The sequence below is a fragment of the Scardinius erythrophthalmus genome, assembly GCF_964197995.2.
Source record: "Scardinius erythrophthalmus genome assembly, chromosome: 9".
Classification (NCBI taxonomy): Eukaryota; Metazoa; Chordata; class Actinopteri; order Cypriniformes; family Leuciscidae; genus Scardinius; species Scardinius erythrophthalmus.
The window spans coordinates 3,451,326-3,473,321 of record NC_138229.1 but is presented as its reverse complement, the minus strand read 5'-3'; the positions used below and the strand labels follow the sequence as shown (position 1 = coordinate 3,473,321).

At 36.8% G+C, this 21,996-nt stretch overlaps 1 protein-coding gene across 1 annotated transcript in view; it reads left to right on the top strand.

Annotated features, from left to right (window-relative positions):
- ap1m1 (adaptor related protein complex 1 subunit mu 1) overlaps window positions 1-13,122 on the top strand; it is a 35,165-nt gene extending 22,043 nt beyond the window's left edge. Inside the window, exons 11-12 of the mRNA XM_081373574.1 lie at window positions 10,367-10,442; window positions 11,868-13,122. Coding sequence (XP_081229700.1) covers window positions 10,367-10,442; window positions 11,868-11,890 — 99 coding nt within the window. The 3' untranslated portion in view covers window positions 11,891-13,122. The remainder of the gene's footprint in view (window positions 1-10,366; window positions 10,443-11,867) is intronic.
- The last annotated feature ends 8,874 nt before the right edge of the window (window positions 13,123-21,996 follow it).

Below are 21,996 nucleotides of genomic sequence, written 5' to 3'. Positions count from 1 at the left end.
ATATATATATATATATATATATATATATATATATATATATATATATATATATATATTATTAGCATAACATTATTTTTATATTAATAATATTATTGTTTTTCTTAAATACTAGTTTTATTTTACAGTGGAATTAGTGTACTAATAATACTAATATTTCTTTTATTAATAATAGTACAATTATTATAATAATAAAAACTATTATTACAGCAGTACTGTGTATAATAAGTAAGGGATAATGTATAGTGAGCCGGTTGTTATAGTGAATAACGACCCCGACAGGCTGAACGGGATCCCGACGCGAAGCGGAGGGATCTTGAATCAGCCTGAAGGGGTTGTTATTCACTATAACAACCGGCTCACTATACATTATCCCGCTTATTACATGGCTACCTACAAAATAAATAAATAATTTGCCGCGAATTATTGATTTTAAAAGTAGTTTATTGATTTAAAAACGATTGTATTGCTTCCGCCAAAGAAAATAGTCCATTCCGCGTCCATAGCAACGCGCTGTTTTTCATGGCAACGGTCTGTTATACTTCGCAGCGGTCTGTTATAAAGAAATAACAGACCGCATTCTACATTGGAATTCAGCCAAGCCATGTAATAATAATAAATAATAATTCTTCTTCCTCTTATAAATTTTTTTTATACCAATATTGATAAATAATCACAAATATTGCCAAATTGTGCAGACTTACAAACAAGCATTGGAAACAATATTTTTTTTAAATCTCATTTTAAATTGCAGTTGCAATTTTTATCAGAAAAATATATATCTATATTATTAGCATAACATTATTTTTATATTAATAATATTATTGTTTTTCTTAAATTCTAGTTTTATTTTACCGTGGAATTAGTGTACTAATAATACTAATATTTATTTTATTAATAATAGTACAATTATTATAATAATAAAAAGTATTATTACAGCAGTAATGTGTATAATAATAATAATAATAATAAATAATAATTCTTCTTCCTCTTATAATTTTTTTTATACCAATATTGATATATAATCACAAATATTGCCAAATTGTGCAGACCTACAAACAAGCATTGAAACCTAGAATTCCTCTTTGCACTTGCAAATTTTATTTATTTATTTATTTATTTTATTTTTTTTTGTGGAAAATATCGATTTTATTCGATTTCCCCCAAATTTTGCAGCAGGTGATATTAGTGCGTCTGAGCACTAAAGCACCAGCACAACACACATGACTTGAGGAATCATGCATGTCTGAGTGCAAACGCTGCTGGGCTTACTTTGCTCTTCTTCTTTTCTCATTGCAGATGCTTGATCTCTTATATAATGTTGTGTTTGTAGGCGTTCACAGGTCAGTAACGTGTGCTGACTGACGGCTGTTGAGCGCAGTTAGGTGTGTGGAGTGATGAAGTGCTCTTGAAAGGAGACATTCCTCCTTCGGCTCCCACAGATGATAGATGTGTTCTCCAGAGGCGTAGACGGACTCAGAGACACTGTAAATATTGAGAAATAAACAAAACAGACCTGATGGATATTCATGTTTGTTTTCTTAGATCTGGGAAAGGTGTATTCCAGGTTGAAAACAGTCGATTACCACCAAAAATACTTAAGCATCATCTCTCAGTTTGGCAAATGCACTGTAATACGCACGTAAACTATTCGAAAATGCTGCTTGAAAGCTAAAAAATGCATTACTTGTGCTTAATATCTGAGGATTTATTCAGTTAAAATGTTTTTCAGTGAAACATATAATGTTAGCATTGTTTGATATTCAGCTGTTTTTGTCTATAACCCACAAACCAGACGAACAATCGACAATAAAATCCACAAACCGCACACTTAAATAGCAGTCTGACTGCCGTGACATCAGATTAAATTACAGAGAATCAGAAGAGTTTGACGGTGAAACAGCAGTTTTTCGAGCTTGCTATTCGACTGAACTCTGTGCGACCTCGAGTGTGATGTTCACAAAGAACTAGTTCAATAAAATTACCTCTAATTTTAAAACGGGAGATGCTTGAAAGGTCGGGAACGGTAGATTTCCTCTATATAATGGTAAGTTGTGTTCGTCAGCCCACGCGGATATCAAACTCAATTTCCCCCCAAGAGTTGAGGATGTTTGGGCAAAAAAATGATGAGGGGAAAGTCAGATTTAATTAAGAGCTGAACTTGTGTGAGATTTCCTCTCTCTCTCTCATTTTTGTGTCGTTTTCATTTAGCGCTTTTCATCTGCTTCCCAGCTGTCCTGATCTCCCCCGAACATCTTCCTCCTCTAAAAAACCAAACAATTACAGCTTTGGGAACGTAAAATGCATGTTAGTTCTTCCATAAATCAAGACGTATCGTGAATAAGCCACATCTGATCTTCAGTGGGCTTCAATTAGAGTTGAATCAAAGTCTTTTGATAACCTTTGATAAACTTAGTGTAATATATAATAACACATTTCTGTGTTTATTCTTTGAGAGTTTTTCTGAATCGCTTTTCCAATGTTAAATCTGAATCTTGAAGCAAAACCATTTGATCAGTGTCAATTATTATTATTATTGTTTTTTTGTTATTGTATTTTTCCTTGCCTTTGCCGTTTGTCTTGTGTTTTACATTGGCATTTCATTTAAAATGTGCATTTTAATATCATTAAGTTAGGTTAGGTTAATGAAAAGAGAATTTTAGTTGACTATAATATGCAAAATGACAAACATTGCGAAATATTCACAACTCGAGTTGCACATTCTACTATTTGACTATCATGTAACTAAAGTTCATCCGTTTCACTGTCTGTGCAAATGCATGTTGTAATATTACATTTATGTTGTTGATCCGCCTTTTTGCCTCCGATACCGATTCTGATAACGAGTACCGATCCAATACTAAGGCATCAAGCTTGACTTAAAGGGATGGTTCGGAGTAAAATCAACCTAGGGTCCTTTGCACCATGACCTCGAGCCAAACACCCCCCAGAAGCCTTTTTCCCCTTGGTTGAACATTATTAAAGTTAGAGCTTATTTAGAGATATCAGCCGGATGTCTTAGTGCAGGCGCTAATGGATCCAAGGTTGTATCTCGTAAATTACCCCACTAATAATGCCCAGAATGGCACCAAACTTCTACAGTAGTACAAATAGGTTCTGTACTCATAAAACGAGGCATTGGAAAGTTTGTAAGTACATCAGGAGTTTATTTAAATAACACTTGCCTGATGGCTAATGCTACCGCTAACCCGGACGTCGACGTCACTTCCGTGATTTGGGAAAAGCACATAAAAGTCCTGGCAGAAAGCGATGCATAAGGATGTAGTGTAACGACGGCAAGTTCCAGGAATGCACTAATATTTTGTTGGTAGTACCAGTTTGCAACAATTATTAGTTAACACTAAGTTGTCAACACTTCGGAAAAAGTGTTTCGGGGGTGTTTGGCTCGAGGTCATGGTGCAAAGGACCCTAGATTGATTTTACTCCAAACCATCCCTTTAAACATTATTTTCCTGACTTTGTAAAACAATATACGGACAAAATATATACTATATAATTAAAAGACATTACTTTTACATTTTTTAAGCGCAAATTTTTAATGAAGCAGCAACATATGATAGATAGGACAGAACAACTAAGGCTATCAATAAACTGCCACTGCGCAAAAGTATTGTAATATGAAAGGCTCCAATTCAGAGCGGCACGAAACGCTTATGCGCAAGAGCGCCTTTCAAACAGCGCGTTGATCCCGGGAAATTGCCGTAACATTACTAAAGTGCCTTCTGTGTGAACGCAGACATGTCTCGGGATTGATCCCCCGGATCGATGCCGGGATGGGGACCTAGTAACATTGCCGGGATCAGTCCCGGAACGCGCCCTGTGTGAACAAAAGCTGGGACCAATGCAGTAAGGGGTGTGTCGTAGTGATAACTTGACGCACAACGTAATGACGGCTTATTGAATTAACATGTTGAAAAGAAATCATAATCGGGAAAAAAGTTGTGATTTGAGCACGAAACATGTTGTACATAAACAACAAAGTTGGGACACATTATCCGTGTATTTTCCCGAATATCTTTGCACCGAAAAGTTCAAAGCACAAAGGGAAGATATATATACACATTAAACTATATAGAATGGCTTCAGAAAAATTGGAAAATAGTGCATGAAAACATTATGGTGCTTTATAATGCATTTATGCCTTTTGTGTTGTATAACAATAACATACGCACAATATCGGATTTGGATAGTCTCGTCTGGCCGATACCCGATTCGGCAAAAATTGGCAGTATCGGAGAAATAACGATATATCGGATCGGCGCACCCCTAGTTGGTATAGCAATTTATATGTGATTGATGTAGTTGCTTTATCTCTCTCTCACACACACACATTTTTATATATATATATATATACTACACATACATACGAATAAAAAAATATATATATATGTATATATTTATGCATACATGCAGTATATACATTTATTTGTTTTATTTACGTCTCACTCTTCAAAAGACCAAACGATAACCGCTTCGGAGAGGGAAAATGCATGCTAGTCCTTCCATAAATCAAGACCATCACAAATCGGCCACATCTGATCCCCAGTGGGCTTCAATTAGAGACGCATGACGAAGAGTCAAGTCAACTCGACTCGGCTCCACGGTGAACTTGTTGACTGCTCGGTTCCCGTGAGAGAGGCAGTCTGGGTGCTGACCTGGTCGGAAACCTCAGGAAGGCTTTGATAACCTCTCCCGTCTCCGTGTCCTCCCGCTCCGTACACCAGCCTGTCTCCTGGCCTGAGCGCCAGGCGTCGAGTCCCCTGCCATTAACGCCGCCAGCTGATTGTGCGGCTTTGGTCAAGCCTCAAGCCTCGGGCCGTTTGTCTAAGACTGGCCGACCGCATCTAGAGATCTGCAGTCTGTCTCGATGCACTGGACAGTCTGGTGGCCTTTGGACTATCACCAATAGTCTGTCCTGGTCACAAATAGACACATGCATGTGCTGAAAGCGTGCTATTTTTAGGGTTTTATATGAAAACGGGAATAGGTTTCCCAGCACGGCTATATTTATGTTCTGATGAACCTCGTGTGAAAGCGTGAACACTGGCAGTTTTCTGATCCTCGAAGTGCTCGGCTTTTGCAATTAAAGTTGCTTTTCTGTCGATAAGTGTTGTGTGTTTGCACACTGTTATTAGGTGGAACGTGCAGCATCTCATTGCCGGTTCTGCAGTAAATGACCGTTCCTCTATTACCGTCAGGAGCTCATCGGCTCTGAGGGCACAGACTTTGTAGACGTGTAATTTTCTCAAATATTTCTAAAACACAAACAATCTTTAACTCCCTAAAGCTTTGAGCCCTTCAGGACTGTGCTGGCACGTCAGAGCTATGGCCTAATATGACATGTTCGAGTCTGGCTCGCAACATTTTCTGAGGTCATTACAAACCTATCTTGTCGTATTTCTATGGGCGGCATCCAGAAAAGTGCCATAAAGACCTAAAATAAAATGTATTTCATTTTTGAACCACAGATTCAGGATAGGACTACAACTAATCTTATATAAAAATAAAGATTATAAAATATATATATATATATATATATATATATATATATATATATATATATATATATATATATATATATATATATATATATATATATATATTAATATAACATAAACAGTCAAAATGAACACTGGTTTTGCTTCAAGAGTCAAATTTTGATCAAAAATCAACAGAACCAAAACCATTTAGAAAAAAGTCTCCATTAAAAACAACAACACTAAAATGTATTATATTTATTTTATATTATTTTGCTCCAAACAGTCCTGGTTTTATTAACAATTGATTTTTTATCAGAATTTGACTCTTGAAGCAAAACCAGTGTTCGTTTTGACTGTTTATGTTGTTTTAGTCATAGTTTTTTGCACTTTAAATTTGCTCTCATCGCGTCATGTCATATTATTTGTACTGGATTGTGTCATCACTGGATTTTATCATCTGTCAGTCCTGCTCCTGTCCATGCCTGCTGGCATTCTTCCAGCTGATTCGCGCGCAAACACACACACACACACACACACTTGTCCTGCGTTCTGTCGGCGACAATAAAATGTTCGCACAACGAGGACGTTCATTTGGCGAATTTGAACTAGCCTCAAATATATTTGGTATATTTAAAATTCAGTTAAAAACAGCATGGAAATAATATTTGAGTAATATATAAAATAACAAAAATATCGTGTTACTATGTGTTATGGAATGGGCTTACGAGCTTATGAACAAAGTTTCGAGCCACTCAGCATTTTCAATGGCCACAATTTTGACATCGATACCATGGGGGAAACGGCCATATAGATATTTTTATATAATCTCATAATTTGGCACCAGGGATATTAGTCTGCTGTCACTTTAAGACCTGACGCACGGATCCATTATACTGTTACACGTGTTTTCTTTCTCAACTGTTTACATTCACTTAAAACAGAACTGACTGTGTTTACGTGAATACTCGCCAAGATCGACATTTTGTCATTATTTTGTGTGTATTTGACTGTTTAAGTGCGATAAGCAGCGAAAAAGAACTTTAGTCCTGAGAGTGAGTAAAATTATGAAATTTAAAACCCTATAACAACAATATTCATCCGGAGCAAAAGAAAGGAGTGAGTGAGTGGAGGCGGGTTTGTGTGTCACTCGCTGTCGGAGAGATGAAAGAAAGAGAAAGTGCACCTTGTATCTTCTATCTCTTCTGCGGAAAATGAGTATTGGAAGCATTTCAGATATTTCGGTATCAAAAAATCTATATTTTTTGACAACACTACATTGCATGTAGTTTATTATTTCAGATGCCTTTTTAAAAGACTACAATTGAAAAATGTATATTTTATATAAAATTCAAAGTGTCTAGTAGGAGTGACTGCATTGCACCCGCTTTTGGCGGGTTGGTGTTTGTTAATGTGAAGCCCGGTGTTAATGCCTTATATTGTTTTTCCCTCGTCATGATGTTGTCAACAGTATGTTTTAATTTAAAATTATTGTAATGATGCATCTTTGTCCATCTCATTATCAGTCTAAAAAAAACAACTGACGCACTGTCGTTCAGCAACACCCCTTATGTATATTCTGTTTTCTTGTTTACATAGTGAGTGAATGATGCATGTAAAGAGCTGAGTCAGCAACAGGTCGAGGATTTGATGTGTGTGTGTGTGTGTCTGTGGCCGTTTATGTTCGTGCAAGTCTGACTACCCGTCTCCGACTTTGAGCTCACTCCACAGGCCAGTTAGTTCATGCTAATGAGAGACCGGTGACCACGCAAATCTCAGCACTACCCACACGTCCAGCGTCCTCAGTGACAGCTACAAATATACACTTGTGTTCATGAAGGGCTGACCGAGCCAAAGGCGACCAAAGCATGACATAAACTCAACCCGACAAGACCGAATCGCTACATTTACACAAAACAAGCATCGCACAGTAGCTCGGATGGCTCTGCATTTAGACCTTTACTGTCTGGCCGTCTCGCCGTGCCCGTCTGCTGTTCGCTTGCGCTGATGGTGGCCTGGGAAGTTTGTTTGAGCTGCACCCAAGAGTGGCACATCACCGGCCCACGGACGCCAGGACACGGCGTTCCCAAAAATACCTCCTGAAACGTGCCCGCGCAAGGGTTGTCCTCATGCTTTAACTGGACCAAGTTCTTTTTTTAAAAATCTGCATTGATTCCTAGAATGCATCTCTCATTCTGCGCAAGTCTAATTTGTGTCTCCAGGGCTATTTCTGAAGGTTTAGACGGAGGTTTTCAGAGAGAATAGACTCCACGATTAGAACAAAGCGCTCGGTAGATTAAAAACCCTGTAAAATCAACACACACACACACACACACACACAGAGCTGCTGGAGGACGCGTTTGGATAGGACTACTGTAATTTCATCTTAAATGTCCACCATGATCTCGAGAGATGTTTAAAGGTGACTAGCGACATCAAATGGAATTTAAGGCAAAAATAAAGATAGCTTCCAAAATAAAATCCCCAAACACTCCTAACGCCCCGTCCACCCCCGTTTATCATTGTTCTGTCAAACAGATAGTAACTTACTTACTGACTTCATTTTAGAGTTCATATATATATATATATGTGTGTGTATATGTGTATATATATGTGTATATATATGTGTGTGTGTGTGTGTGTATATTTATATCAGGGCTCAACATATGACTGTCCTTCAGAAAAGTGAATGACCGATTTTTTTTGTATTGTAAATATAATTTATTCAATATTCTCATCAGTGTTTTATCAGCTTTGACATATTTAAATCTGCATATTTGTGTTTTTTTTATTTGTTTTTTTATAAAGGAACACCCCCCCCCCCTTCATCTTTCTCATCCCTCCCCATCCCTCCCCCTCCCTTCCGTGCTTCCTGAAACAGTCATGAACCATTTAGAAAAACCAAACTGGGTTTACCCGCCTGTCCAGCAAAAACAGAGCCACCTGAATGTCGGATTGGAAGCCCTTCTGTCGGCGGTGTTCTCGTCACTTTTTGGAGGCTTTTCCGGGACTTCGCGCGTTCCTTCTCCTTTTCCCTATTCTTTATTTGTTCATCGTAACGTTGTTTCTTTGGTCGTGTGTCGGCCATATCACAGTTCTCAAGAATATACATTTTTAACGTTAGTCGTTGTCTAGGACATCTCAGCTAACTTCCCTCCTCATGCCCCCCCCCCCCCCACACACACCTCATTCTTGTCGGTTATTGGCTGGAACACTGTTTGTTATGTTTCGTGGTCCAGGCTGGGCCAGTTTGTTTTTGTTGCCGTTTGTGGAGCCTGTGGTGTCTGCAGAGACTGCGTTTCTTTACAGTGTGTTCAGGGGACAGGCAGCTAGCGGATAGTGAGGAGATGATTGCTGGATGTGACAAAAAATGTTTCAGCCTAAAAAACGCGTGACATCGCTTAGAGCACCTTTAAATTTGATTAAAACAAATTCAATTAGAATATTAACTCTGGCTACTAATCACACTAAAATTCTACACTGAAAGGTTACAACTGCATTAAATAATGTTATGAAATTGTTTTAAATGTTTTTTGAAAATACAAATAAGAAATGTTGGGGGGGGGGGGAATTATGCTTCTAAACATGAAACTAAACCGCCAGTATGAGGCGACAAGTGTCCGTCTTAATGACCGAGTCATTCATTAAAAAATAATAATAATAATTTAAACGGCTGATTCATTCAAGAATGAGGGAGTGGTTTATGAAAGAGTCGTTGAATCTTTCACTCAACCGATTTGTTCAAAACACTGAATCATTCAATAATGACACACAGTTGAGTGTTGCTGTGATCATTGCTGCTGAAACGTATATATATATATATAATATTGTTTATTGTAGAAGCAAAATACACTAAAGTCAAGAGCTACTTGAGACCGTAAGAAACCACCCAGAATGCCATAACACGCATAAGACTTTAAAATAGTTGTCTCAGCACATTAAACTTGCTAAACATAATTAACATGGGAAAATACAACACACTTCATCTCTAATTCTGAGTATCAGGGTATCTGCCATCTCTTACAAAACGTGATTGTGCTCTTTCAGCATGTTTGGGAGGGTTGTGCAAAAGCTTCTGTTGTGAGCAGTGATGCAAGGTCCCGTCGTAAGGATGCAACGAGTGACTCAATAGCGATCGGCACTGAGAGGTGCCGTTTCCCCAATCTCACTTCTTCATGCGCTTCCGCCTGTGGCATTACACTCTGCCACTTTCCCAGGCTCTGCTGCCCGTGTGATGCCCACGCTGGCCTGACCCTGAAGCTAATGCTAAATTATGTTTAGATGACACAAGACTGGGATTTTTGTGCCTTTGCGAGAAATTCCCCAACCCCTTTTATTTATTGTATCATATTGCATACTGTCAATGAACAATTAACCTTGCATATGTGCAAGTAATTGATATGTGCATAAGGCAAAGGCAATTATAAAAAACAATGCAATTACCAAGAAAAAAAGTATTGCATACTAAAATACAATATTTTTGTTCTTTCTTTGTCAATGTCAATGCCATTTTTATTAATATAGCACCATTAAGCACAGCCTAGGTTTACCAATGTGCTGCACAATAAAAACATAACAATAAGACAATACAATATAATTAATAAAAACACAATGCAATAAAACTTACTCATTGATTTAATGCCAAATCAAAAAAAACAATGTTTTTTTTTTACTTTTTAGCCAACTTTGCGCTGTAAAGATGTTGTGTGCAATGGAAAAGCAACTTATATTAACTGTTGCATATCATTTACACTATGCTTTGACACTATTGTTTTGCATCCATTAAATGGGTTGGTATTTCCATTTGGCTGAATGAATTCTCACACACAGTGCATTTAATGGTGTTACAGTGATGGTCTGTGTCTCGACAGGTGCGTTACCTGAAGATCATCGAGAAGAGCGGCTATCAGGCCCTCCCGTGGGTTCGATACATCACCCAGAACGGAGGTAAGAGACTCTCTCTCTCATCCTCTTTCTCATCCTCTCTTCTCTCTTTCTCTATTTTTGTCTTTGTTTTTCACAGAATTGCAGGTATTTAGCAACAATTAAGCAACGCGGTACAGAATGATGGGAGATTAGTGTTGAATGCGGAGGTGAAATTGTTCTGCGAAAAGAGGATGTTCAGGACAGACGCGTGGAGAGATGGCGAAACCCAGATAAAATTAGAAATGCTCGTAGTTTGTAGTACATCGTGTTTGACTTTTTTTGCAAAATTTGCATTTTAAAGTTTGACACGTGCCTCACGTTACAGCCAAGAGCTGAGCCTCCGTTTGTTTAATATTTTATTAGTCAAAGGTATTATTTATATATTTTTGAGTGGTATAGTAAAGCAATATATGATATGATTTGTATATAATATAATCTGCTAAATGATTAAATGTAATCCGATTGAAGGGAACCATGATAACAGTCATTGTAGGTAATAAAAATTGAATTCCAAAATAAAAAGTTGTTAAAAATAATAAAAAATTGATTTCCAAAATAAAAAGTTGTTAAAAATAATAAAAATTGATTTCCAAAATAAAAAGTTGTTAAAAATAATAAGTCAAAATAATCAAGGCATGTTTAGTGAACACAAGAATGGGTTTAATAATTGTCATTTATATACCGAAATGTTAACTTGCATTTATTTTTGACATTTAGACATTTATTTATTTTTTTAAGGCACATGATGTCAAACTAATTATCGAATCGATTTATTAAAATTGAACTGATTCACAGGAGTGAACTGAACTGTAATACCAGTGTACCGCTGAGGTTTAAAGGGATAGTTCACCCAAAAATGAATGACTCTCTTTGTTCTGCTGAACACAAAACAATTGTGTGATCAAACAGTTTATGGTCCCCATATTATTATTTTTTTCCTTAATGGAAATCAAAGGGTGCCGTCAACTGTGTGGTTACCAACATTCTTTCAAATATCATCAACATTTTTTTATTTTTAGGTGAAATATCCCTTTAAACCAGAGACACTATTAAAGCCTTTTAGTCTTGAAGTTCTCAGGGTTGTGAAACTAGCCTAATAACATGAAATGTAAGGACAAAATGCAGAGTGTTCATATTGCAAAATTGTTGCATAACTTACTATAATCATGTAACCTAGATTTAGCCTTCCTCTATGTGTGCTGTTTACTTGATCTAGTGCTGAATTGACCAATCAGCATCAAGCAAGTTTTAGAATCATAATTTGTTCATTTTGTGAACTTGCGTCTCAATTTTACAGATTGATTTAGTTTTTGATTGTGTTTTGATGGGTGGAGAGAGAAAGTTCAGCTGTCACAATTAACTTTCCCCCCGTGTTTTCATTTTTTCCTGTTTCCTGTCGTTCTGGGCATTTAATTAAGCTTTGCTCATTTCCTCCTTTCTTTGCAGACTATCAGCTGCGGACTCAGTGAACGTGAGGGATCGGTCCAGAGCATCATGGGTCAAGGATGTGTGTCTGTCTCTCTCTCTCTCTCTCTCTCTCTCTCTCTCTTTCTCACACTCATCTGCAGTAGCGTTTGTCTGATTTAAAAGAAATACAGGCCATGGTTTTGGCTAGATCTTAGGTTTATAAATTGGAATTGAATCTTTCATACAGTGTTACTTAGATTTTGTCCAAATTTTTTCCCGAGTACAAAGAGTAGAAAATGAATCTTACGAAACACTCCAGAACATTTTAATCATATGAGTCTTTACTATATTGTTTTGTTACATTATAATCATGATAATTAGATAATTCCCATTGATTCTTTTGATTTTGTGTTGAAATATGAGCCTGATGTCTTTGAGAGGATTCGTGAGATTCATGTTTTCCTCTACATAATTGCCTGTGCTGAAATCATTTCAGGGTCTTTCCTCGTGCTTTAATTCACAAACTGCAGATGTGTGTGTTCAGTTCTGTCGTGTCATGTGCGTTTGACAGTTGAACGGGAATCATGTTCTTTCACGTTTCATGAAAGCGCAGTCCTTAACCAATGTTTTCACGTCACATCTCGAACAGGAAGCGTTCATACGTGTTCAGGAGACGAGGTTTCCATACTGTAAACGCTTCATGTTTGTGGTTATTTATCCGTTGTAAGGTCACAGAGATAGTGTATTGCACATTACAGAAGTGTTCAAGTCCAGAAAGGTCAACTGAATAGACATATTATAGTCTGTAAATCCAAATTGAACCGTTTTACATCCTCAGATAAATCTTTTGTCAGTATTTTTGACGTTATTCCTTTTGTTGCTATTAATATTTTTTTATTTTCTAGTTTATTTTGGGTGTAGTATTCATGTGCTCATCATAATTCAGTATTATTTGTTGGATCTGTTCACAGTACCTCATATGAGTTTACTACGCATTGTTAGTACACTCGATTAACACTATTCAACACGACTCAAATCTAACGTCGACCATCGTGCCATTTTGAAAGTAGAAGAATAGTTGTTTTCTTTTGTATTACTAATTTGATTATTTGTCCAGATCATTTCATTTGCCTTTGAAGGATTGAATGTGAAGGTTACCATGTTTACTGTGGTACTGCATGCAGTGAAGCTGAAATGTGACAATTGCATTCCTCTCAAAATCTTCCTGTATCTCATTTAAATTATTCACCTGTCTGTACACGTCAAACATCATAAAGTCCCTGTTTAGAAAATACCTCTTCTGATCCGTCTCATACTTTCATCGCCATTTATTCTGGACAAGAACTGCTCACTTAGATAGATATGATAGACATACAACCACAGTTCATTTTATTATCGTCACAGAGGTCAAATTTAAACAGTTTATAGAATTAACCACATAAATCAAGTCGGTCTTTAAGGGTGTGTCACACTTGGCATGTTTGGTTTGATTAAAACGAACCCTGGTGCGATTGCTCTGTTAGTGCGCTTCATTTGAATAAGTGTGAATAAGACACCAAACAAGCTGAAGAGACGAGTCTTGATCCGCTTCCTAACTAACTCTGGTGCGTTTCGAACGATATATGAACACAACACGGACCAAAGACATGGAAACGAACCAAAAACAGGAAGATGAGACCCTAAAAAGGACAGAATGCTCAAGCACACCTGTTTTTCTCATCATAGTCGAGATGTTGCTCATCACAGTTCAGTTCAGGCATCAGAACCGCGTCTCCTCACAGCAGATCTTGGTGTGTGTGACGGAGGGATTCCTGACGCTGTTTTGACTCCTTTACACATTTATAAGCTCTTCACGAGTTCTCAGCTGGTCAGAATACCATCATATGCAGATACACACACACACAACGAGTGCATTTATCCCAGAACACAGCATCGGTTTAGATGTTCGGTACGTTACGCCACATAAAATACATAATAAAAGCTGACCAATCTGGTTGTGAACGTATCCCTATATTCCTTTAGGTTCGGTGTTAAAATGCCAATGTGAACGCTAAGCGGACCAGGACTAAATGATTATTTTTTTGTTTTGGACCAAACGAAACAAGTGAACCGACACCCATAGTTTTGGACCAATTTCTGAATTTCCAATTTTTTTTTTTTTTTTGGTCCAGACCAAACGAACCAAGCAAACCGAACTACAAGTGTGAACGCACCCACACTTGTGTTCAAGAAATCAACAGACACGTCTGTGATCAACGCTGCAGAAACACATTGTAAATAGAAACCTTTGACGTTCTCACAGATACCCAATATGCTATTATTACAGAGAAAACTGATCCTAGACCAGCAGTTATAGGCATCTTTTCCCTCTAAAAGCAGTCCGTGGCCAGAGGACAGTAAGCCTCCGTCTATGACCAAACTTGCCCTTTTATTTAGATGTCGTTTACCTTTGTTGTAGTTCATGTAGACTCCACCTGTCTAATGCATAAGCCGCCTTATTTTTATTTCAATTATTAATTGTTCCGTGTTTTTTCCCATGATGCCATTACTCTCGGCGGCATTGGCTGTGTTGTACAAGATGGAGCAGCACAAGCTTTGAAAGATTATATAAGGATAATCCGATATATGGTGGTTGGCATTTTCACCATTACGCCCACATTTTAACATTAATTTCTCCTGGCACGGGGCTTAGTTTAATTGTTCTGCAAAACGTTCCCTTATTGTGGAGGCGGAATATAGTGTCACGAAAACAAGTTTCGGTCATTCCGGAAAAGTGGAGAATGACGCTTTTAAAATTGCTTGTTAAAATTGATATCCTGTTTATTTCACAGCACGCCAAATTTACGATCACTGGTCTTTTTTTATTAATATAATTAATACTTTTATTCAGCAAAGATGCTTTCAATGGATCAGAAGTGACGGTAAAGACATTTATAACGTTACAAAAGATTTCGGTTTCTAATAAACGCTGCTCTTTTCAACTTTTTATTCATCAGAATCCTGAAAAATATGAAGCAGCAAAACTGTTTTCAACATTAATAATAATCAAAAATGTTTTTTTGATTATCAAATCATCATATTAGACTGATTTCTGAAGGATCATGTGACACTGAAGACTGGAGTAATCAGCTTTGATCACAGGAATACATTACATTTTACAATATATTCACATAGAAAACAGTTGTTTTACTATTTTTACTGTATTTTTGATCAAATAAATGCAGTGTTGGTGAGCAGAAGAGACTAAAATACCTTGCGTTCCCCAAACTTTAGAACAAAAAAACATATTTTATTTAGCATAAAATGTAACTTGAGAGAGATAAGCTTCAATAGAAAATGTTGCATATCTTATATAATGTGTTTGACTATCCTGATATAGGAATGTGTTTACTGTTGGTAAAATGTTATGTATAGTATTATGCATTTGTTATGGTTACTGTTTGGTGTTCTTCCTCTGGATCATCAGGTTTGTGTGGGAGTAGAAAAGGATCAAATCTTTTGTCTTCATTCCACAGGTGTAAGTGCGTACAAACAGGTAAAGCGCACTTACACACTTCTACAGCCTCCATTCATACCGATCACATTCCTCAGAGCAGGTTCTCACGGAAAACCTCCAGAACGCAAAACCACAGGTTCAGTCCTCGGATTGAATCACTGACCGGAACTTTTCCTGGCACCTTCTCCCTGTGTGATGTTTGGCACATACAGTGGGATCTGGGAAAGAAGCGCGGTGTAACTCCACACTGGAGGAAAAAACTATGTTCACTCAGACATTGCCTGTAAATTTCATAAATAATTACATGCGAAGTAGCAGAATTAAACATGAAATTTACAAGTATAATCTTTGCTTTTGTACAGCTGTGAAAAATAATTTTTACAGTGTAATATGCCTTGAAAAAAAAAATTAGTGTAAAATTCCTTTAATATCCATACTAAATGTATCAAATGGGGTCCAAAAGTCTTGAGACCACTTTTTGAATTAAACATGGTATAAATTACAAATATTTCAGATTTTTGACTAAATTTTTATGACTTTCTGGTAACACTTTACAATATGGTTTCATTGTTCACATAATAAACTGCACTTCTACAGCATTTATTAATCTTTGTTAATATTCATTTGCTAAAATTTTTACATTCATTTTTACAGTGTAATATGCCTTGGAAAAAAATAGTGCAATATGCCTTTAATCTGTCTTTAATATTAATATTTAATATAATATACTCTCATAAAAATATAATAATATTTAATCTATTTAATCATACTAAATCAAATGGGGTCCAAAAGTCTGAGACCACTTTTTGAATTAAACATGGTAAAATATAAAACAAATATTTCAGATTTTACTCCATTTTTATGTGACTGGTAACACTTTACAATATAGTTTCATTGTTCACATAATAAACTGCACTTCTACAGCATTTATTAATCTTTGTTAATATTCATTTCAGCATTTGCTAATGCATTATTAAAATCAAAAGTTGTATTTCTTAACATTAGTTAATGCACTGTGAACAAACAGCTGTATTGTTTATTAATTAATGTTAAAAAAGATGAACAAATACAGTAAGGTATGTATTGCTCAGTGTTAGTTAATACATTACAATAAGGTTTCATTTGTTTACATTACTTAAAGTGTTATTGATTCTCTTCATCCATTGAAACTCGAGATGAAAGGTCAAATAACATGATCATCAGGTCATCAAAGCAAAGGAGAAACACTAAATTCAACTTTTCTCTCATATAATTGCATTAAATTAAAAACGCACTAGTTCTCATACTTTAGGGGCCGCTTATATTAAATTCACGATAGTTATGGCACAGGTTTTCATAACAGGTGCATCTATTGCACAACTTTCTGCTGTGTAATTTCATTTCCGCCGCGCATAGAATGAAATCAGGGCAGTGTGTGCATGCATGTCAACGGGTTTAACTGTGATGAACCCACGGGGTAATAAAGCATCCCGTGAATGAGTTTTACTGACTGTAATTACACACTATTATGAAACTGGAAGAGATTAACATTGTTTCGCAATGTCAGACAGCGTGGCGTTTCACCGGGCCACACTACAGGAGCGTCGCACGCACGGAACCCCCGTGTTTTGATTCAACACGGAGTCCTGTTGCCAAGCAACCCGGGAGGGAAGCCCTGTCACCCGATCGCTCGCGGGGAGGACCGTGTGCGCGCGTGACGTCAAACACAGGTTGTTCTCTCGCGGAGGCGCTTCTTAGATGACATTGAAAAAGATAAGCAATTAATGAGTCAATGGACCGGAAGGAAACCATCCTTTAATATTACGCAAAACTTGCCTATGTGAAGAATGCAAGATAGCCTGCAATCAAGCAGATGAACTATACCCTATAATTTACGATGACGCGCGAGGATTTTGGCCAAAACTCTCTGAAATATGCTTTAATTAGTGGCCTGAAACTAAGAGCCGTAAATTACTGTGTTGCAGGTGGTAATGCTGATGTGACAAACCTTTAGAGAGTAACATGAACCTGTTCTTGCACTATAACTGCTGGGAGTTTAATGCACAATTAAGCATTGATTTATTAGCCAACATCAGTTTCATCACAACCTGATCTCCACACCTAGTTTTTACCTATTATCCTGCCTACATTTTATTGGGGATCAATGAGATGAACAGCAAACCGCCCACGACTATCAAAACACAGAACTTTATGGAGTTTCTGTAGCCACGCCCCTTTTCCCGCGCCGCGATCGTTGTGTTCTGTCTTCCGGTTTGCGTTTCTAAAGACCTTATCGATTAATGAATGAACCGCTCGTTTTAGAATCTTCTCGGTCTACTGACATATGTGCTTAAAACATTACAATGCACATGAAACTCTAAAATAAGTAAATCCCACAGAAATGCTACCGCAATAACGGAAGTTCAAAGGCAAAATTGTAAAGATGGCTGCGCGCGGACGTCCAATAACGACCAGATTCACATAATAAAAATGCTGGTTTCAACTCATGTTTGAGTCAAATATGGACAACCCCAATTAAATGGGTTGGGTTTGGGTTTGTTTGTCCATATTTGACCCAAACATGAGTTGAAACATCCCAGCATTTATTTTTTTAAGTGTTTAGTTTAACTGATTTTAAAATGAGTGAGTCTTCCCTTCTATTGTCTTGATATTGAATTGTGAAGAGCACTTTGGATAATCTAACATGACTCTCTGAATCATATTCATTAATGAGACAAATGTTTTTTTTTATTATTCACCCTAAAAAAAATGCTGGGTTGTTTCAACCCATGTTTGGGTCAAATATGGACAAACCCAACCAGTGGTTTACATTTTTTTATTAATGTTTTAACCCAACGGTTAGGTTTGTCCATATTTGACCCAAACATGGGTTGAAACAATGTGCAAATGCTTAACACATGACGTAAAAATGGTTTTAATGAGCAATCTGTTCTACTCGTGTTTCATTAGGCCTAAAAGCTAAAAGTATTCTTGCACTGAGGTAATCTCAATGTGCTTTGGTGTAGTTTTAGGCCGTGTGTGTAGATATTCACTCTTACTTACAAATAAAGGCTCTTCATTGGCATTGATTTTTAACATCCATTAAATCTTTCCATTTCACAACAGGTTCTTTATAGAGGAAAAGGGTTCTTTAGATTTTTTTAAATGTTCTACACACTAAGAAAAAATGGTTCATTGTTGACTGAAAGCTTCTTGGGGAACCAAAAATGGTTCTTCTATATTCTTATTCATATTTTTATGAGTGTTTAATAGTGATAGACTAGTAAAGTGCAAATATTTAGTCCAGGTGGCACTCGATTCAAGTTTTGTAAGTACAAAGTATCCGTGGCTTTTTCCACTAATTTGATCAGTTCTATCATTGACAGGTCAAACAGCATTTCGCAAGTTTATGATGACAAATACCAGGTTTACTGTGAGTGTGTGAAAGTGCACAGTAAGGTAGACGTTTGGCCCAGTGTTGCCATATTTACCTCCTCCAGTGTGTGTGTGTGTGTGTGTGTGTGTGTGTGTGTTTGGAAACACAGTTGCTGTGGTAATAAAGTCATCTAAAGCAGCTCCAGGTCTCTGAGGTAAGGCTGGAGGAGGACGGCTGATACAGCAGGTTATGCACCAGATCAATCTTTAGATAACATCACATCTTACGACACGACTTCCGGAGGTAGCTCACCTCTCCGCACGACATCCAATTCTGGAAAATAATAGGCCAAATAAAAAAATTATTGAAGCGTGAATGCACACAGTCCAAATATATATATATATATATATATATATATATATATTGTGAGGTTTATGCTTAAAACAAAAGAAAATATATTTTTAAAAACAAAAAAGTTTCAAGAAAAATACACAATATATTATCTGAAAATATATATTGTCTTAATATCATATGCAGTTTTGCTTCTCAAGTAAATGTACACTTCTCATTATATAAAAAATGTCAAAGATATACTATCGTATTTATACATCAAGGTGTATTTCTTCTACTAAATGTGATTTAAATAATGCCGATTTAAATAAAATGTGTAAATATTTAAATTAAATGAGATTTTAAAATATATTTTATAAGCATATGTTATTATTATATATTAAGGTTTATGCTTAAAACAAGAAAAAATATTATATCTTAATATGCAGTTTTGCTTCTTAAGTAGGCTACATTACACTTCTCGTTACATAAAATATTTAAAAAAAGATATAATATTGTGGTATCATGGTGTACTTGTACTAAATTGAATTAAAAATGCTGATTTAAATAAAATGTGTAAATATTTAAATAAAAATATTTTAAAAGCATAAATTAAACGTTTCTGAGGTTTATGCTTAAGACAAGAAAGAACATTTTTTTTAAAGAAAATTTCTAGGTGAGAAAAACAAGATTTTCTCATTTTGCTTCTCAAGTAAATTAATTTTGATATTTAAACTGGAAACCAAAACAAAAAGTTTGTTTCCTACATATAGCCATTTACATTATATTGCAATTACTAAAAATGTCACTGGACGATGTTTTACTTGCCAAAACATTTAGTTTTAAGTTGCTGGCAAGTACAGTATATGGAGACAATAAAGTGTTGTCTAAGTTACTGTATGCATAATTTCTCGTGCACCGACATGTTCAGTGTTGTGGAAAACTTTACAGCTCCATAGCGGTTGTTATGTAATAAACTCAGTCGTACTCTGTCAACATGAATATAAGTCCAGAAACCAGGAACTACATCTGAAATCCACAGGTTTCTCAGTGAGAGCCAGCGCTATACGTGACCTGAAACATCAGCAGACGGAGACCGAGAGCGTGTGAAGACCTGTAGCCTCAGGTCAGGGTTAACGGGCCACTTCCGGCGGCTCACGGCGCTCCCATTACAGCCTGGATCAAATCAGATCAACCTCTCATGTGTTTACAGACAGTAAAGCTGACGTGTTGCAAACCTGCTCTAACATCAACGCTGACATTTATGCATCATAAAACACGATGCATGGACTGTTTCAGGTCAATCTAAGCATCTTTCATTGGGCAAACACTTAAAGCATCGCAGAAAAGGCAATGCACAATGCAATGTGATGAACTCTGATTACATTCATGCATTTAGCAGACACTTCGTCAATTCGTTAACAATTCGTCAAAGAGCCAACAATATTCGTCATATACAATGCAAGGTTTATTAGACAACTATTAGGACGCAAGCCAGAGAAGAGGAGAAATGCTTGTGTTTTTAAGGGATGCACGATATATCGGCCATCATATCGGTATCGCCCGATATATGTTCATTTTTAATGTTATCGTTATCGGTCCGATAAGAAAAGTTGGCCGATAAATGATGGATTATTTCCTTCAGCTGAGACACTTCAGATGTGCACTGATGCTTTTGAATTACTTGAAATATGATTGGAATCACTTCATAAAAGGAAAATACAGTGAAGTGCAACATGTGCTGTCATATCGGCCGCATAATAATGAGAACATTATAATTGTGTGCTTTTAATGGTGAGACTTTTGTTTTTGTAATCAGGCTCTCAAAAATTAAATAAAAATTTGGATTTAGATTTATCAGCCAATATATCGGTTATCGGCTCTCAGATATTATCGGTTATCGGTATCGGCCAAAATTTTCATATCGGTGCATCCCTAGTTTTCTATATGACTATTTAGGTTCAATTTATTTTGTATTTCAGTTTTAGTTTGTATGTATTCCTGGCTATGTTCCTCCAGGAGGAAGTAATGGTGGTGATTTTCCAACAAAAATGTTCCTAATAAAACCTGTGATAATTTCAGCGGTCACATGATTCACTGTGATGGTTCAGGCGTTAAACACGCTGCTCCTGAAAACACTCGGGGTTTTCCTCCTGCGTTTGGGAAGGGCGAGTGTCCTGCATAGCTTCCTTCTGCAGATTTTCTCCAGGCTTCATATTTATTTATTTTCTAGCCGACTCGTTCACGAACCTCAGTGATATTTTAGCACATGTGCATGGCAACAGCAAAACAGCAAGGCAGCAGAGGAATTCCTGACCCGACCGCGTTTGTGAATTAGTGATCATGTAAAAAGCCACTGTGGCTTGGAGATTGCAAACAGGCCGTGTGGAGACGCAGAGAGTTTACCAGTCCTCGAAATAGACCCGTTTGTTTGTGCGGAGAGAGCAGGAACGTGTGTTTGACAGCGGGGACCGCTCCACTGTCCTGTGAATTAGTGATGGGTCGGTCATGAACGATTCACTCATTTTGAACGAATCTTTAATATGACTCGGGACTACTGAGTTGTCTCAGAGAGTGATTCGTTCATTCTGAACAAATCTTTAATATGACTCGGGACTACCGAGTTGTCTCAGAGAGTGATTCGTTCATTTTGTGTTGACCGCGCATGCGCAACATCCTATGGGTTCTGTACTGGAAACTGAAACAGTTTATTCGCTATAGTTTAGAAAATGGTAATAAAATATGAGCAGAACTCAGTTGATATTTCACTGGTTTTGTCCGTCCTTCTGTTAGACTGTCTCACACATGAATTATGTTGAATATCTGTCAGCTGTTAAATTTAACTATACAATTAGATAATACCAGTTTAGCTCAACCAATCAGCAAGCAATGCTTCATTCTGTTCAGTCTGTGTGTAAAAAGAGCATTAGCAATTAAAGAAAAAACACTTCAGTAAAACATGATCAGGTCAAAGTGTCTGAATCATT